This window comes from Centrocercus urophasianus, unplaced genomic scaffold, assembly GCF_019232065.1.
Source record: "Centrocercus urophasianus isolate 14NV4802_14NV808 unplaced genomic scaffold, USGS_Curo_1.0 seq_62, whole genome shotgun sequence".
Classification (NCBI taxonomy): domain Eukaryota; kingdom Metazoa; phylum Chordata; class Aves; order Galliformes; family Phasianidae; genus Centrocercus; species Centrocercus urophasianus.
Window position 1 is genome coordinate 208,094 of NW_024885222.1, and position 16,814 is coordinate 224,907.

The following is a 16,814-nucleotide window of genomic DNA, read 5'->3' on the forward strand; positions in this document are numbered from 1 at the left end:
ACCCCCCGGGGCCAGCAGTGTGATCCTCGGGAAAATCCTGCTCCGGCTCAGGCTGGAAACATCGCCCCCAGGGCGATGGGCGAGAGGGGTTTTCCTCTCCCTTCCTCTCCTCTCATTTCCCCACGAGATTTGGCCCCAGCAGGTCCATCCCAGTGGCTCCAAGCATTCCACACAGGGCGGTTGCTCCTGTTGTGTTCGGCCTCCCGGCAGGGCTGAACAATGCCAGCACAGAGCGCCCAGAGCAGCAGATCCAGGGTCTGCAGGGGCAGTTCAAGCTTCCCTGCGAGGGGGTGGTTCTGAGCCCCGGGTCGGTTCCCCCTGGCTCTGACACCGAGGGTTTCTGTGTGGGGGGCGATGCCTCCCCATCTCTGGGTTTGGAGACCTCTTCCCGCTCACCCACACGCTCTGTAATCAGCCCAGCTCATACTGGGAAGCTCGGACCCTTCGCCTACTTCTGGGCAGAAACGCAATTACCACTGACTCAGCACCGCAGGGCCCCCATCCCCTCGCAGCCCCCATTCTGCTGCACCGACCACCCGTGTCCCGCGGACTCCCAGCTCCCTGCCCAGCTTCGGGCTGCCCCACGGCCGCGCCGTACCTCCCTGCACCGCGGGCACCACGCCGGTCCCGCAGCTGCTGCTCTGCCCCGCAGCAGTGGCCCCACTCCCTCCCCGAGGCCCCTCGGGGCTGGCGGTGCGTGGGAGGCGAGCTGGCGGCTCCTGCCTGCACGGCCCGGTCCCAGCGGCTCCCGGAGAGCCGGGCGGATGCTTTAACCCTTCCGGTGCTGCAGCAGCCGAGGTGACGGCGCTGGCAGAACGGGCCGTGACCCCGCGCCCGCATCGTGCGCACGGTGCAACCGCGGCTGTGAGAGCACCAAACGTGCCCTTGGCACCGAGGGGTGAAAGGGCCGCGCCGGTGGAAGTGGGGTGGCGTCATTCCGTGCAACGTGGGAGCTGCGCCCCGCACGCGGCACCGGCATTCCGGGCCCTCCTGGGCTGGGGCTGCGGCGCGTTGACGGGACGGGACGCTGCCAGCTGCGCTGTGTGACACCACGCGCCCGCGGCTCCCCGCCCGGCGCAAAGCGCTGCTTCGCCAAGGCCGGACCGCGCCGCAGCCCCGGCGCAAAGCGACGCCCGCGGCCGCTCTCGCCCACCGCGCGGTCCCGGCGCCGACCGCCGCCCCGTTCGGCCGCGCGCCCCCGTCCGGCGGATGACGCAAACGGCGGCCCGTTGTACCGGGAGCCTCGCTCCGCCCCGGGCCGCGCGCGGCGATTGGCGGACGTCCGTGACGGGGCCGGACCGGCCCGCCCGGGGCGGCGGCGGCGGCCGGAGCGCGACGCGGGAAGGGAGCCGGGCCCGGCGGGGCGATGCCGTTCCCCGGCGGGCTCTGGTGGCTGCTGTGCTGCCGGCAGGGCTTCACGCTGCTGCGGCGCGACTACGGCGAGGCGGAGCGGGAGGCGGACGGCGAGGCCGAGGAGGAGGCGTCCTTCGAGCTCCGCGCCCAGGGAGACCGGGTGGGTCCGAGCGGCACCGGACGCCAGCGGTCGCGGTGCGCGGTTCGGTTCGGACCGGCCCGAGGCCGCCCCGCGCCGCGCCTCTTCGCGCTGCACCCGCCCCGCTCCCGGTGCGCGGCCCCGGCCCGCGGTTCAGCGGGGCCCGGAGCCCGACCCGCCGCGCGGGCCACCCGTACAGAGGGGGTTCGGAGCGGGCCCCGTGGCGGGGACGCCGCGAGCGCATCCGGCGGTTCCCGGCAGCGGCCGCCCGGCCCCGCTCCTTGCCGCCGCTTGCCCGGGCACGTCCTCCCCTCGCTCGGGGTGCGCCGGGGCCCGCGGGCCGGGCTGCCCTTGGCGCGTCCCCTCTGCGGGGCGCTGAGATCGGAGCCGCCGGGGCTGGCGGGCGAGCTCTGGCCGCCGGGGGCTGCGCGGTGCTCGGGCTGGTGCTGAACTCGGTGCGCCTCCAGCGACTGAGCCGCGGTGCCGGGGCCGGCGGGGACGTGACCCTGCCCGAGTGAAGAGGTCGGGGCCCGGGTCTGCCCGGTGTTCGGGGTCCGCGTCTGCGGGGGCCGGAGGCGGTAGGGGTCCCGGGGGGCAGAGTCTCTCCCGCCCTCCCGGGGGGAGGCAGCCTGGCTGCTTTTCTCACAATTCGCGGCGCCTGGCGCCACGTTCCCATTAGTTCGGGCTGCGGGTGCTCCCAGAGCCCGAGCTGCCTCCGGCCATGCGGCCGAGCAGGGCTGGCACCGCGGCTCCCGTCTGTTGGACCGTACCCGCCGTCCTTTGCTCGGTGCCGCGTGCGCCGTGGCGTTGGCTGCTGCCCCCTGGGCTGTTCCCGGTGCCCTGGCAGCGCGGGGGGAACCGGAGCGCCTATGGAGTGATAGAGCGCAGCCAAATCCGGAGCGTATGCGTGGAGAGCGGAGCTTCCCATGCCTGCTTCTCGGGGCAGAGCCGTGGAGCCAGAGCCTGGCGCGGGATCCCGCTCTGTGCTGCGGTAGAGGGTGAGGTTGGTGCGGGGTCCCCGTCGGCTCTGCGCAGCCCTGGGTCCAGGCAGCGCTGCAGGGCTGCTCTCAGCACATCTCTCCTTCCAGATCTCCCTGCTCTGGCTGCTTCCTCTGCTCAGGGAAGCGGAGCGGCGCGGCGGAAGCCAATGCTTCCCTCCCGCCAGGCTGCACGAGGGATAGTGGGGGGAGGCTGGGAGCTGCAGGGCTGAATCGCTGCCGAGAGGGGCTGTGGGGCAGAGTGCAGCCGAGCTCACTGCAGCCCCTCTCTGCCCTGCATTGGGGTTTGCAGTGTGGTCTTATTGCTGCTGGGGTGCTCTGACCGTGAAGGGCTGCAGGCAGCCCAGGTGCCCTCACTGCAGCAGATCCTGGCTCTCAAGGGATACCTTCAGCAGCACCTCCAGGGCAGGGGTAGGGAGGCAGGGCTGGAGATAGACCTGCTGGGCACTAGAGCTGGTGCCAAGGGCACAGCAGCAGCAGAAGCCTTCTGGGACTTCCTGCGTCCCACGGGCTGTGCTGGCTCCAGAGGTTGAGTCTGGCATGTGTGGCTGTGACGCCAGGTCCCTGGGGAGCCCTTTGCCTGCCCTGTGGCTGTGGGGTCCCCGTCAGCCTGTGGTGTGGCTGCCTCTTCCTGGGAGCGTGGGAGCAGCTGGCCTGGCCGTGGTGGCTCCTCTCTGGTTATTTATAGCCCTGAGAAGGAGCCGTCCTGTGGGTCACGAGAGGTGCTGGGCACCATCCCCGCGGCCCAGCCATGCAGGAGCTCACAGAGCCCTCCTTGCCCGAGGGGTGGCACAGCTCTGGGGGACACCATCCCCATGCACAGAGTGCTTCTGCTCATGGCAGATGCCCTTAATGCCACAGATCAGCGGTGCCCGATCCTGCCCTCGTGCAGCAATACCTGGGGCAGCTCCTGCTCCCCGTCCCCACTGCTAATTTTAGCAGCTGTCTCTTTTTCTTGGCATTCTGCAGTGTGTTCTGACTTGGTTGCGTCTTCCCCCATCAGGCTGCAGCTGGCAGTAGTGCCTGTGCACCTCCTGAGGCCATCCTGCCCATGCCACCGCATCCCTGCACCCTGCCCGGCGTGGTGCCGGCTGGTACCGAGGCAGTGCCTCATGTCCCAGCATGTGCGTGGGGCAGTCACGTGTGTGGCTCCATCAACATGGAGTCGTGTCACACAAGGAGGAACCATCCCCATCCCGCTGCAGGGCCAGGGACTTCCCTGCTCAGCGTCCCACTGCCGCGGGCAGGAAGTCAGCGGCCCCATTACAATGGGACTTTGTGCCGTAAGCGTATTACTCAGCACTGACCTTGTGCAATTCTGCACGGTATTCAGCCTGCTGGGGTGAGCTGAGGATACGCGGCCAGCGCACCCGTGGCTGCCCTGAGGGGTGCCCTAGCTGCAGCCATGCGTGCTCCCGGGACGTGAGCCCTTCCCTTTGGATCCAGAGACATGCGGTCATTGTGAGGAGATGGGTTGGGGGTGCTGGGCAGTGAGCGGGGAGTGAGACGTCTCTCCTTCCTCTGCAGGCATCCCTGGAGGTGAGCCTGAGTCAGCCCACCCGCATCAGCAGTGGCTCGGAGCGGTGAGTGACCCCCTGCCACATCGCATCGCAGCCCTCACACCGTGCTGCGGGGGCTGGTACCCAGCAGGCACCAGTGTGCACCGTCCTGTCCTGCTCATGGAGCTGGGCACGGTGTGGAGGAATGGCAGAATCAGGACTGCCCGTTTCCATCCTCGTCTGCTACACCTCGAGCACATCTCCATCCCTGTGCCGAACAGCTAAGCTGTAGCAGATTACCCAATGGGACCCAATTGTGGGGGTCTGCAAGGCTGCGTCTGCCCATGGGGCCGTGTCCTGGGCTGCTGTGTGCCCAGGGAAGTGGGGTGCTGAGGCCCAGCAGCCTGCCTGCTCCCTGTCCTCGCAGCGCTGACATCGCTGCCAGCATTCCTTCCTGGTTGTTCATTTTCCGAATTCCTTGGCAGGGCCACAACTGCAGACAGCTTATTTTTAGCCAGGGTCATCTGCACCCGATGGCTCTGCCGCGTTCCCACTGCGGAGTTGCGGGGTGACCAAAGCCCCTAGGGACGCAGGTCCCTGCTGCCAGGGCGCTGCCGTTCCCCCCCATCTGGGATGCTCTCATAGGCACCAGGCTGAGTCCTGCCTCGTTCCCAGGTCCCTGCTGGTGTCAGAGGAGATGCGCAGTCTCATCGTGGAGAAGGGGCCGGGGCCAGTGGAGGAGGACCCCGACGCTCTTGTGAAAGGTAGGTGCAGTGTCATGCAGGCTTCTCTAACTTGGATGCTTCTGGCCTGGGTTCCCAGCTGGGGTTGGCAGGACAGTGCCCCGACGGGCCGGATGCTGCCCTGGGATGGTACAGGGCAGAGCACTTGGGCAGGTGCCGCAGGAGCTGAGGCTTCCCTTCCCCAGGCTGGCTGCAACGGGAGGTGCGGGGTGGTGTGAAGACCCCCTGGCTCCGGCCTCGCAAGTACTGGTTCGTGCTGACACCCGACTCCCTGGACTACTACAGCAGCAATGAAAGGGGGGCCAAGCGTCTGGGCTCCCTGGTGCTCACCAGCCTCTGCTCCGTGCTGTGGCCAGACAAGCAGACCTACAAGGAGACGGGTAGGGAGCCCTTAGCTGGGCCGTGCCCTCGCGCCCTGTGTTGTCACCCAGAGGGGCGGCCGGTGAGCTGTGCGTCCCCTCGCAGGGTTCTGGAGCATGACAGTGTTTGGCAGGAAGCACTGCTATCGCCTGTACACCGAGCACTTGCACGAGGCCGTGCGCTGGGTGTGCGCTGTGCAGAAGGTGATCGACAGCAAAGCGCCCGTGCAGACGCCCACACAGCTGCTCATGCGCGATGTGGAGGTGAGCGCAGGGCTGCGGGCGCTGCACCCAGCGGGCCGTCCTGTGGCAGCTGCTGTTATCGCCTCACCCTTGCAGGAGCACTGTGGCAACCCCGAGGTGCTGGAGCAAATCTACCGCTGCAACCCCATTCTGCGCTACACCAGCAGCCCCCTCTACGCACCCCTGCTGCCTTTCCCCTACGGCAGCCTGGACCAAAGCGGTGAGCATTGCGTGCAGCACTGTAGCAGTTCCACGCTGCCAGGCCGGGTCTGAACTCCCACATCACGTCTGGTGGTGGGGAGGCGCTTTGGAAAACCCGCGCAGCTGTTAAATCCCCATTCCTGTCCTGCAGCTCCTGGTCCTCACAGCTACACCACGCTGCGTGACGAGGCCGTGAAGCTGTTTAACTCTCTGCAGCAGCTGGAGTCGCAGCAGGACCCAGTGCCACTGATCCAGGGCATCCTGCAGACCTGTCTGGACCTGCCGCCGCTGGTGGATGAGATTTACTGCCAGCTGGTGAAGCAGACCACGGAGCCACCGGCGCCGGGCGGGCCGGGCGACTTGCACTACTGGCAGCTGCTCACCTGCATGAGCTGCACGTTCCTGCCCTCCCCGCCTGTCCTGCGCTTCCTGCGCTTCCACTTGGTCAGGCGAGTGCCGCTGAGCCGTGGGGCACAGAGCTGGGATGGCACGGAGTCCCCGGGGCAGCGTTGACCCTGCCGGTGTTCCTCACAGGACGGAGAGCCGCTTCCCCGCCTCGGAGATGGCCGAGTACGCCCGCTTCATCCAGGAGGCGCTGGGAAAGACGCGGGGCCGGGAGTGCGTGCCGTCCCTGGAGGAGATCCTGGTGCTGATGCGGCGACAGGAGATGGTGTGCACCGTGCACTGCCCGGGGGTGGCCGCCTGCAGCGTGACCATCAGCTCCCACACCACGGCGGAGGAGGTGGGCGCCGCGGCGGCGCCGCGCGGGGCTGGGGGCGGCTGAAGGAGACGGGGCCGGGGAGGGGGCTGGCGCGGGGCCGGCCGTGACCTGTCTGTGTCCCTTTGCAGTCCTGAGCACCGCGGCCAGGGACGCGCAGTCACCGTTGGTTGCCTTTGTCTCGCCCCAGGTGGCCCAGGAGCTCGTGTCGCGCCTGGGGCTGTCGCAGAGCCCCAACCTCTTTGCGCTCTATGAGCAGTCCCGGCTCCGCGAGCAGCCCGTGGGCAGCTCCACGCTGCTGGCCGACGTCCTCACCAGGTTTGAAAAGTAAATGTCCCGCCGTGCTGCCCGGGGGCCGGGGGCTCCGCGAGGAGGGGGCGCCGCTGACGGCTCCGTGCTTCCCCCGCAGCCTGGCCGGGGAGCAGCGGGGGCAGGACGTGCCGCGCCGGCTCCGCTTCAAGCACTACGGCTTTCTGGACACGGAGAACGTCCCGCGGGACAGCCTGGAGTTCGCGCTCCTCTTCGAGCAGGTGGGAGCGGGGCCGCGCCGCGGCCATCCGCGCCGCGCGACGGCCGGCCCGGCCCCGCTCACCCCGGTGTCCCGCAGGCTCACGAGATGGTGCTGCGGGGTTACGTGCCCACGTCGGAGGAGACGCTGCAGACGCTGGCGGCGCTGCGCCTGCAGAGCCTCAACAGCGACTTCTCCGCCCGCGCGCCGTTCCCGCGCCTGGAGGAGCTCTTCCCGGCTCGCGTGCTGCGCGCCCGCCTGGCGCCCCCCCGCCCCGACCCCCCCCCCAAGTGCCGCGGGGCGCGGCTGCGCGCGGGGCTGCTGGCCGGGGGGCTCTGGGGGCGCGCTCCTGCCAAGCGGCGCGCCGAGCGGGACCTGCGGCTGCGGGGCCGCCTGCGGGAGGAGGGGGCCGGCACCGTGGCCGCCATCGTAGAGAAGTGGAAGCTGCTGCAGGGCATGGGCCGGCCCGAAGCCATGGCCGCCTACGTGGCGCTGGTGCGGGAATGGCCCGGCTTCGGCTCCACGCTCTTCGACGTGGATCTGCGTGCGGTGAGGCCCCGGCGCGGCGGTGGGGAGGGGTGTGTGTGGGGGTGTGTGGAGGGGGAGGGGGCGGCCCTGACGGCCCTCCGTCCCCCTGCAGAACCCCGTGGGCGCCGGACCCCAGCGGCTGTGGCTGAGCGTCGGGGCCAAGGCCGTCTCGCTCTATAAGCCGGGGGAACGGGAGCCCTTGGACAGCTTCTGCTACAGCCGTATCTCCTCCTTCGGGGCCTCCGATAGCAGCACCTTCCGCCTCTCCGTGGAGGACCGGGACCTGCTCTTCGAGACCTCCCAGGTAAGGGGTGTCTGTCCCTCTGTCTGTCTGTCATCCTATTTGGGGGCTGCAGACGCTTCAGGCTGACCCAGCTGCGTCCCTCTGCTCTGCAGGTGGATGAGATTGCCCAGCTTCTCAACACTTACCTTGCCTCGATGGGTGCCTGCCAGCCCCAGGAGCTGCCTGCCAGCCCCCTCGGTTCTGATGCTGCAGTGCGACCCCGGGGGCTGTGCCCTGCAGCTGGGTCCTGGCAGCACCTGCTGCCTGCTGGCTCCTTCAGCAGCTAGCCTGGCAGCCAGAGGATGCTCCGTGGATGGCACAAGGAGAGCAAGCAGTGGGTCAGCATGGGCCCAGGTGCCATGCGCTCCCTGATCCACCGTTGCCTTTCTGGTTGTTTCCTTAATTTATTTCGAGACGCCTGCTTGCCCACGTCTCTGAGCACTTTCCCTGGAGGGGCGGTGGGGCTGCTGTGCTGTGGGTACCTGCTGTGGCTATGCCCTGGTTCCCCCGGCTGGTGCCCCGCACTGCCCCCCAGGCCTGTCCCCGTCCCTTGTCCCTGGTGCCTTTGCCTCCAGCAGTTGTGCTGTCCTGGTGGTTCTGCCCATGCCCCAGTCCTCATCCTGGTGGCTTTGCCTGGGCAGAGGGTGCTGGGCAGCTGCACTGCCATTGTCTGTCTGTCCGTCCACTGAGTCCACCTTTCCTGGAAAGCTGCGGGTGGCTTTTGGCTGAGCTGCCCTTAGGGACCCACGTGGTGCCCTGTAGCAGGGCTGGTAGTGCAGGGGTACCCCAGGGGCTGCAGGGTGGGTGGTACGGCTGGGGCTTAGGCCCACAACGTTGCCTCTGTAAAGTCGGTCAGTTGTCTTTGGGGCTTTTGTTTGTTTTGTTGTTGTTTTTTGTTTTTCTTGTTTTGTTTTTTTAATAAATGCACAAAAGGAAGGCTGAGCCCCCTGTCATCCTCGGGATGTGCAGCAGGGCTTCAGCTTGGGTGCCCCTGTCCACAGCGGAACAGCACAGCGTGTCCTCGGGGGCAGGGAGCTGCTGGCTCTGTGGCTCCTCGTGCTGCCCTTTGGCATTTCATCAACAGCGCCGCAGCTCTGCGTCCAGCTCCCCCGGCACCCGCTGGCACTGCCACCCCAGCTGGGGGGGGAACTGTCCCCGCTGCGGGCGCCTCTGTGGGGCCCATGCCAAGAGGGCGTGGGAGCCCAGCGCTGCAATGGCCGTGAGTATTTTTAGCCTGCTGCTCCGTGCCACAGGGTCAGAGGAAAAGGCTAATTCTCACCTTGGGCTGCCTGTGCATGGGCTGCTGCCAGCAATGCCCCGCACCCTGTGCTGTCGTGGGTTGTATGATTGCTCGTGTGGAACAGCACTAGAGCTGGGTGTGCGTGGGCTGGCAGTGCTGACAGCCTCTTGCCCTCCCTGCCATTGCCATCCCTTTGCTTTGGGCTGCAGCGGTGGGGATGGCACCCCAACAGGGTCCTCTTGCCTGTGGCCTCACCCCTGTGAAACATTAACACCGTCACCATGTGCGCAGTGCAGGCCGGGTGGGGAGGTGTCCTGGTCAGCTGCACTGCAGGTCCTGCCTGTATTTCTGGCTCTGCTGTAGCACCTGCCCAGCAGCATGCTGCCTGCCGCAGGGGCTCCTGCTTGGTGCTGCTGTGCAGTGGGGATGCGCTGCAGGCAGAGTCAGTGCAGGAACAGCCTTTATTAAAGCAAAATAACCTACAAAAATATAGAAGCAGCCTGTGGCCCAGGCCTGATCTGGCAAAGGAGAAAGAAGGACTCTGCCCAAGGCAAGGACTGGCTCAGCCACACACAGCCCAACCTTTGGGCCAGGCCCGCTCCAGGCCCCTGGTTCTCCCTCAGCACAGTCAGCGGCTGCCCCAGTCCCATCCTGGGCCAGGGCACGAGGTGTGGTGGAGGCTGTCCTCTACCCGGGGCCTGCAGGGGCAGTGCTGCTCACTGCTGAGGAGCACGTGTGTGTGTGCGTGCACATCCACCAGCAGCTCTATGGGGGAGGCCTGAGTGGTGCTCGATGTGGGTGCAGCAGAGCCGTGCCCTGCAGCACATGGCAGTGGCCGTGAGACCTCCTGTCCCCAGGTCACTGCTCCTGCGTGCCCCAGGAGATGTAGTCGGGGCGCGTGGCCGCGTGGTACTCATCGATCAGCTGCTGCACAATCTCCCGTGAGTTGTCCAGCTCATCGAAGTTGTCCTTGAAGATGTCCTCCTTGCGGAACTGCTCCAGGAAAGCCTCTCGCTTGCGCAGCTTGTCGTACTGCCGGCACGTCCGCTCAAACAGCTGGGGAGCAGCGCAGCAGTCAGGTAGGACAGGACTCCTGAGAGTGCCTGCACAGCCCAGGGGAGGGGGCCCTTGCCTCGTCAGGCTTCAAGCAGCACCAGGCCTGCAGGCAGGAGCTGCCACCTGCACCCCACCAATGCTTGGGATCAGCTCGTGCTCCCCTGGCTGCTTTTGGCCATGCAGGGGGAGTCTTGCCCCCTAGGCACCAGGGGATGCGGATGTGCCCAGAGTGTGCAGAATGGATGGACGTGACCCCAGTCCAGAAAACCTAAATCCTGATGTGCTGCAAACTGGGACTGCCTACCCACCCCTCATCCGTAGGCCACTGTGGCTTTGTGAAAGCCTCAAGAGAAGACACATCTGTAAAATAATGGTCAGAACCACAGCTTCAGGGGCCTAGCGTACTGCCTGTGGTGCAGAGGGAAGGCACTCACCGAGGAGATGTTGGTGTGATTTGCCATCATGAGGCCGCTGACACGATGTGCCGAGGGCAGGTAGGGGGACTTCCGTGACAAAGCCACCTGGATGCTGGCAGGACCCCAGGGAATGAAGTTAGCCAGCTTCCTCTCCCGGATCCGCTGCAGACTCTTGTGAACCTGGTGGGGTGAGAGCAACAAAGGATAGCAGGGTGCTGGGCAAAGCCCAGCTGCAGCACTCCCAGGAGCTGCTCCTTGCAGGGCATACAGCCTCTGAAAGATGGACTTCACCAAATGGCATACAGCCTCATTCAGGAGCAACCTGGGGCCAGTTCTCAGGCACCCCTCAGCCTCGCTCTGGGATTTCCAAGCAGGAACATGGTGACTGTGCCATTCTTACACCACTTCCATCAGCATCTGAAATGGCATCATGCAGGAGCTCACCTGTGTGGGATCTACCTCCCCCTGGATGATGTTCAGGATGGCAATGTAGCAGTGGTTGGTCTGCCTGTCTCGACCTGTGGACACCATCACATTTTTAGGCTGCAGCAATCTTCTCATCACATCCAGGACTGTGGTTTTCCTCACGCTGGCCACCTGTGAACATCAGCTGGGGTCAGAGGCAGTGGGTGTGCTGCTTCCTTGCCCTCCTGCTGCCCTGCACATGCACACAGGAACAGAGGGCAGCTGGAAGGAGAAGCCCTTGCCCTTGGGACGGAGCCACGTGCAAAGCTGCATGCAGGATGGGGAAATCCCAAAGTCACACCACAAGCACAGCCAGGCTGAGAGCTGGAGCATTGGTGTAGGCTCCTACGAGGGAGTTGAGCTGCCCATCCAGCAATGCAGCCGGGGCTGGGGGTGAAGCTCAGCTGAGCTCAGAGTGAAGGGAAACATTGAATGTTGCCATCGCACATCTGTCCTGCTCCACTTCTGAGAAGAGGAGCAAGGCTGGAAGACCGGAGAGGGACCACCCTGCACTGAGCCAATGGGCAGCCACAGCAGTCTCCAAGTGCTGTCACAGACTTCACACAACTTCAGTCTGCTCAGTGGGTGCCAGGGCCAGCCGCCCAAAGGAGCGTGCCTAAGGCAAGGACAGCTTGGTGGCGTGGCAGCCCAGCTCTGCGCTGCTGGATGACCCCCCCTCGCACTCCTCTGGGAGGACAGAACACACACTCGATACCCTTTTCAGAGCCAGCAGTTTTTCAGATTTGCTTCTCTGAGTAACATCCTGAGGAAATGCATACAAGAGGAGATTAGCAGCTGTTAGCCCCTAGCAGAACTGAGACACGGCCAGTGCAGGTGAGTGTCTCAAAACAGAACAGCCTCATTCTCCCCTGTGGCTGGGGGGGCACTGGCTGGGAACAAGCAGAACACTACTGGCAATGTTTGATGTGGGTGAAGGGTAATCAGACCCTCCTTGGGTGCACCCTGGTGAAGAAGCTGACACCTGGAAACCACATTCAGCCGTGGCATGGCAATGACCAGCAGCTTTCTGACCTAAATGGTGTGAGTTTGTGACCCACTGCAATGACAGGACTGGCGGGGATGCTTTGCTGGGCTTGTTCTGATCATTTTTAAGGATGACTTTTACCAAATCATTGGCCCTCCCATAGCTGCCACAACCATTCCAAGGATGTCTGGAGTTAAGGATTTAGCCCAGCACGAGCACAACTGTCTGCCCGTGGCTGATTCACATTGTGCTTGAGCTGACACATGAGGTGGCTGCACATGGATCTGGGATTAGGAACATGCAATTACAGCTCATGCCAAGACTATGGATTGATGGGACGTTACACAGTGCCCTCAGGGAAAAGGAGGAGTCCCCAGAAGGCTGCCTTACCGACTGGTCTGTGGTGAGCGGTGTGTACCCCGTCATGAGGAAGTGCAGTCGTGGGGTGGGAATCAGCGAGGCAATCAGACCGATGAGGTCGTTGTTCATGTACCCAGGATACCTGAGTGTGGTGGTGCTGGCAGACATGATGGTGGAGACCTGGGAGGAAGAGCACTGGGTCACCAAGTGGTCACAGAGCACATTCAAAGCCTGCTTTAAAAAACCAGGTCAAGGGAAGCTGTGTGCCCATGGAATACACCCTAAAGAAGGACAGAGGAACCACGTTCACAGTTCCAGGCTGTCCAGCATCGTGCCAAGCTTATGGAGCAGGCTCAAACCAAATCCAAACCACCAGGGAAGCCCTGTGCCAGCTTCTCCAGAGGGAAGAGCCCTTCTCACCAGCTGGTTGATCTGAGAGAATGATGGGTTTTGAATGTGCAGCCGATCTGTCGCAATACGATTCAAAGCTGTGTTATCTAGCACCACCTGCAAGAGGAAAACAGCTCTGTGAAGGCTCTCAGAGGCAGCCAGAGAAGAACCAGCCCTGACCACATGTCTGAGGGCACTGGATTGCACAGCCTGGCCCAGCACAGGTCCCAGGCGCAGCAACCCAGCAGACTGCTCTGTGGCAGGTGGCAGACACTCGAAACCACAAGCTGACTCATTTGTGGAGAGTAACAGACACTGTCAATGGGAGCTCTTGCCTTCAACTTGGCTGTGCTCCCCTGTGCCCTCCCAGAGAGCACAGCCTCTGGGCCAGCACCTCACAGTAACCTTCAGCAGCACTGGCACAGCTGTTATTGCCCTGCCATGTGCAGAGTTAAGGTGGTAGGGATGAGCAGGAGTCTTGGTTAGGACCTGCCTAGGACCTGTGGATGCTGGAATTGAGTTGAACTGAAGTCTGTGGGGCAGTGCTGCAGAGCAAGCACAGCTAGCCCACTGCTGTCATGGGAAGAATTTGCCAGATTCAAGGGGCAAAATTACCAAGCAGGACAGCTTGGGACAAGGGCTCTGCACTAACCTCTCCCTAGAACCACCATATCTGCCCAGGCCTTCTGGACAGAGGTGTACTCACTGCTGTGTATGGGGCTTCAGAGGCTGCAGCACCTGCCCCAATAAAGGCTACACTTCAGGACTGCTACACAGGAGCTGGCTGTGCTACTGGGCTGACATGCAGTGGAGCTCTTACCACACAGTCAGCATTCTGAGTCAGCCTCTTCAGTGTCAGTAGAGAGTTGTATGGTTGGACCACAACGTCACTCATCTCATCCTGGTTTGGGAAAACTGAGTAGGTCTCCACCAGCTTCTTGGGATACCTAGTGAGAAAGCCCAGCCATCTCAAGGGTTAACATCGCCAAGGCAGTGCTGTCTCCTCCCACAAGCTCTCTTTGCAGTCTCCAGGCTCAGGGCAGTAGTGAGTCACCAGCACTGCATGCCAGATTCAGCTCCCAGGGAGGGAGAGAATTTGTCCCAGCAGTGCCTACTCTAGCAGCACAGGAGCAGGCTGCCAGACAGAGCTACAGGCAAAGCTGAGCCATCCACAGGCTGATTAAACAGCTGCCTACAAGCTTTTTCAAGAGGCTGCAAGCTGAAACAGGCAGGGATGGCAGCTCAGAACTACAACCAGAGCCTCCCATCCTCCACGGTACAGTCAAGGTGTCAGAAGGCAGCTGCCTGATAAGAAAGGCTGAAGGATAGCACAGCTTGGACAGTGCAAGTCCAGCCTCAGAGCCCCTGCAGTCCACAGGCATATCAGGAGCCATCCCTTCCCTGGGCAGTTTGCCAGAGATTGCACAAGGCAGTATTTGGGTGGGGGTGGCAGCCTGGGCTCTGAGTCAGCTCTCTGCTCTGGCAGGGTGCCCAGCCTGGGCCAGACTCTGCGGTGCAGAAAGGGGATAAGGCTGAACACTCACCTGTCATTCAGTCTCTCGAGGAGGTAAGAGCCCAGCCCAGAGCCTGTTCCACCAGCAATAGAGTGGCAAAGCACGAATCCCTGGAAGGAAGCAGAATGCAGAAAGCTCAAGGTCCAGTTCAGCCTCAAGACAAGATAGAGGCCTGCCAGTGAAGGTGAGAACCTCCCCGTGGCAATACTGCTGCAAGCAGGAAGCTGAAAGCACGTGGAGGTTAGCCCTGGCTCCTCCAGACTGCAATGACAGCCACATGCTCATCACACCACTTCTCCAGCGTGGGAGGATTCTACTTCTCTGCACACGCTACAAAGAACAACCACTGCTCAGGAGCCTCCTGGAGTCCTCCCACCCTAAAACGCAGAGTTCAGAATAGCTCAGATGTCGCTCTCAGCACCAAGCTGGTCACATTAAATGGAGGCAGATCTTCTCAGCCCTTTCCCTGTGCCCTCTTCTCAGAGGCCAAACTCCCTCTACCTGACTTTAGGACAGTCCCCGCTTTCTGCAGATCCCATGGTCTGCTCTTAGATTTTCTGCCAACTTATTTTATGACAGTATTTTCTCTTTCCCTGTTGCCATGTGACAGCCTGACAGAGGCACCAAGGAGCCTTGTCTGTCTCCGTACAGGAAATGGTTTTATCTGGATGGTAGTCAAGGTCCTGCCAAAGGCACAAGGCAAAGAAACCCCAAAGCTTTCTCCAGGCTTTTGGTTATTTCCAATGCCTCTTTAATCCAGCTAGAGAGAACATGAAGCCACGGCTGCCCACATTTATTCTGTGGATTTCGGAGCACTGGGCAACTCTGACTCCAAGCATTTTTCTACAGGCACCCTGTGGCACTTTCTGCTGCTGCAGGCACCAGAGAGCAGCAAGTGCCTCGTTTCCATGCAGTTCCTTTTTACTCAGATAGACCTTCATTGGAGAACAATCCAAAAGGGCAGTGCGTTGCACTTCTGCAGTTGATGAAAGGGAGAACCATAGGAGGGAGGTGGAACAGAGAAAGAAAAAAGCACAATAATGACTGAAACTCCTCCTGCAGACTGTATTCTGTTGGACGTGCCCAATGCTATCAGTGTTTTGGGCAGAAAAATGCCCCACTGAGCATACTGAGATGACCTCTGGGGAAGCCTGGCAAATGCAGTAGTGACAGAAAAGATCTCCCTTTCCCAGCTGCCCTCTGTACTCACTGCCTGTGTCAGCGCCCAGAAGCAAGCTGAGCCATTCTGTATGCGCTGGAGGACTGAGCTCAACCTGACAGAACAGCAGTCCAGCTCTGAAATGCCAGGTAGGACAACAGCATCCAAAGCTCCCAGTGTACTTACTTCCAAACTGTCACTCCCATCAGCCTCTCTGTCTATTATGTCGAATATATCTTCATGGATTTTTTCTCCCTGCAATAGAGACCATAACAGGATTTGTTCACCTCCCACAGAAAACAGTGCAGAGCTTATCAATCTGGGCATGAAGCCAAGCTGGCTGGGCACTGGGATCCTGTACCCAGGGTGCCATGGTCAGTCCTCTGTCTCTGCTGAATGACGCAGAATTCTGCAGAAAGTGCGTGCTGAGCCTGACATCAGAAAGGCCACAATAAGCCCTCAATAACTGCTCTGTGTTCATACACAGGAGCACCGGGGCCTGTTACCTGTGAGAAGCCACTGGCCCAGTTATTCCCGGCTCCACCTCCATGCTCAGACAGATAGATGTTTTCTGGATTGTAGAGGTTAGCATAAGGGGAGTTCAGGATGGAGTGGATGACTCGGGGCTCCAGGTCCAGCAGCACAGCTCGTGGGATGTAGTGCTCGTCGTCTGCCTTTAACGAGGAGCAGAAAGGTCAGCATGCAGTATAGCTCCTCACCACAAGAGAAACTGACGGAGCGTGCCACCTCCTGGCCACAAGCAAGCGCGATGCAGAGTGCAGGAGGCGCAGCCTGCTATGCGCTGTCTGCCCATCACTTCCTGGCGTGCCCCAGAGCACCGAGTGCCGGGTGCGGGGCAGCCCTGTGGCTGTTGGGTGATGCGCTGCCTGCAGCACTCTGAGCCTGATGCTTCCACCTCCGCCAGCCCCCGTGACACATCCAGAACACGCAACCAGAGTGTGGATACAGCCCCGGCAGCAGCACGGGGCTCCATCTGCCACTCGAGCAACAGCCCGAGGTGCCACCCACCCATTCCCAAACGGGGCTGCAGCAGTGCGGCTGCCTCCACTACGCGGCGAAGCAGCCCTGGGGAGCCGTGGGTACCTGGTAGAAGAAGACGTCCTTGCGGTCTGTACCCTCGGTGGCAAACTCCTCCACGATGCCCTCGGGGCTGATGCCGTGCTCGGCGCAGAGCTGCTTCCAGAACTCGAACCCAACTGCGGGGACGGCGGTCAGCGACCCCCGCCTTCGGGCCCCGCCCCCTCCCTCGGCAGGCCCCGCCCACGTCCCCCATAGCATCCCGGCCCCTCCCGAGCCGCGCTGTCCTGGCCGTGCCGCCGCTCTGGGGCGCCCACTCACTCTGGTTGCCGCACTGGCCCAGCTGTAAGGTAATGATCTCCCGCGGCATGCCGCCCGCCGTTCCGTTCAGCTCCGCTCCCGCTGCTCAGTCGCCGTCTCCCGCTCGGCGCCAACGGCACTGCGCGTGAGCGCGGCGCACTTCCGCTCCAGCTTCCTCCCCTCGCGGAGCCCTGGAAACGCGCGTGCGCACTCGCAGACGGCGGTGACGGCGCCTCTGCCAAGATGGCGGCGCCCGGCGCCGCCCCGTTTCCGGCGGTGGGGGCGGCCATGTCGGCGGCGGGCGGATGTTGATGCCGGG

At 62.9% G+C, this 16,814-nt stretch overlaps 2 protein-coding genes across 3 annotated transcripts; one reads left to right on the forward strand and one right to left on the reverse strand.

Moving 5' to 3' along the window:
* The first annotated feature begins 1,366 nt into the window (after nucleotides 1-1,366).
* PLEKHH3 (pleckstrin homology, MyTH4 and FERM domain containing H3) lies at nucleotides 1,367-8,504 on the forward strand. 2 transcript variants are annotated; one of them, XM_042836633.1, is made up of 13 exons: nucleotides 1,367-1,513; nucleotides 4,018-4,073; nucleotides 4,665-4,753; nucleotides 4,918-5,112; nucleotides 5,198-5,355; nucleotides 5,431-5,554; nucleotides 5,687-5,984; nucleotides 6,070-6,277; nucleotides 6,444-6,580; nucleotides 6,663-6,783; nucleotides 6,861-7,310; nucleotides 7,402-7,593; nucleotides 7,686-8,504. In XM_042836633.1, exons 1-13 carry the CDS (start codon nucleotides 1,367-1,369, stop codon nucleotides 7,857-7,859), a joined length of 2,349 nt encoding a protein of 782 aa, XP_042692567.1. In that variant the 3' UTR covers nucleotides 7,860-8,504. The 2 variants fall into 2 exon arrangements, with proteins under 2 accessions (XP_042692567.1, XP_042692568.1); XM_042836634.1 differs by having other exon boundaries at nucleotides 6,444-6,571.
* A 751-nt stretch (nucleotides 8,505-9,255) lies between these two features.
* TUBG1 (tubulin gamma 1) lies at nucleotides 9,256-16,649 on the reverse strand. The gene is made up of 11 exons (XM_042836635.1): nucleotides 16,517-16,649; nucleotides 16,262-16,374; nucleotides 15,664-15,831; nucleotides 15,344-15,412; nucleotides 14,029-14,108; nucleotides 13,305-13,431; nucleotides 12,515-12,601; nucleotides 12,125-12,274; nucleotides 10,729-10,881; nucleotides 10,303-10,464; nucleotides 9,256-9,868 (listed from the first exon to the last, which is right to left on the reverse strand). Exons 1-11 carry the CDS (start codon nucleotides 16,563-16,565, stop codon nucleotides 9,671-9,673), a joined length of 1,356 nt encoding a protein of 451 aa, XP_042692569.1. The 5' UTR covers nucleotides 16,566-16,649; the 3' UTR covers nucleotides 9,256-9,670.
* Nucleotides 16,650-16,814: the final 165 nt, after the last annotated feature.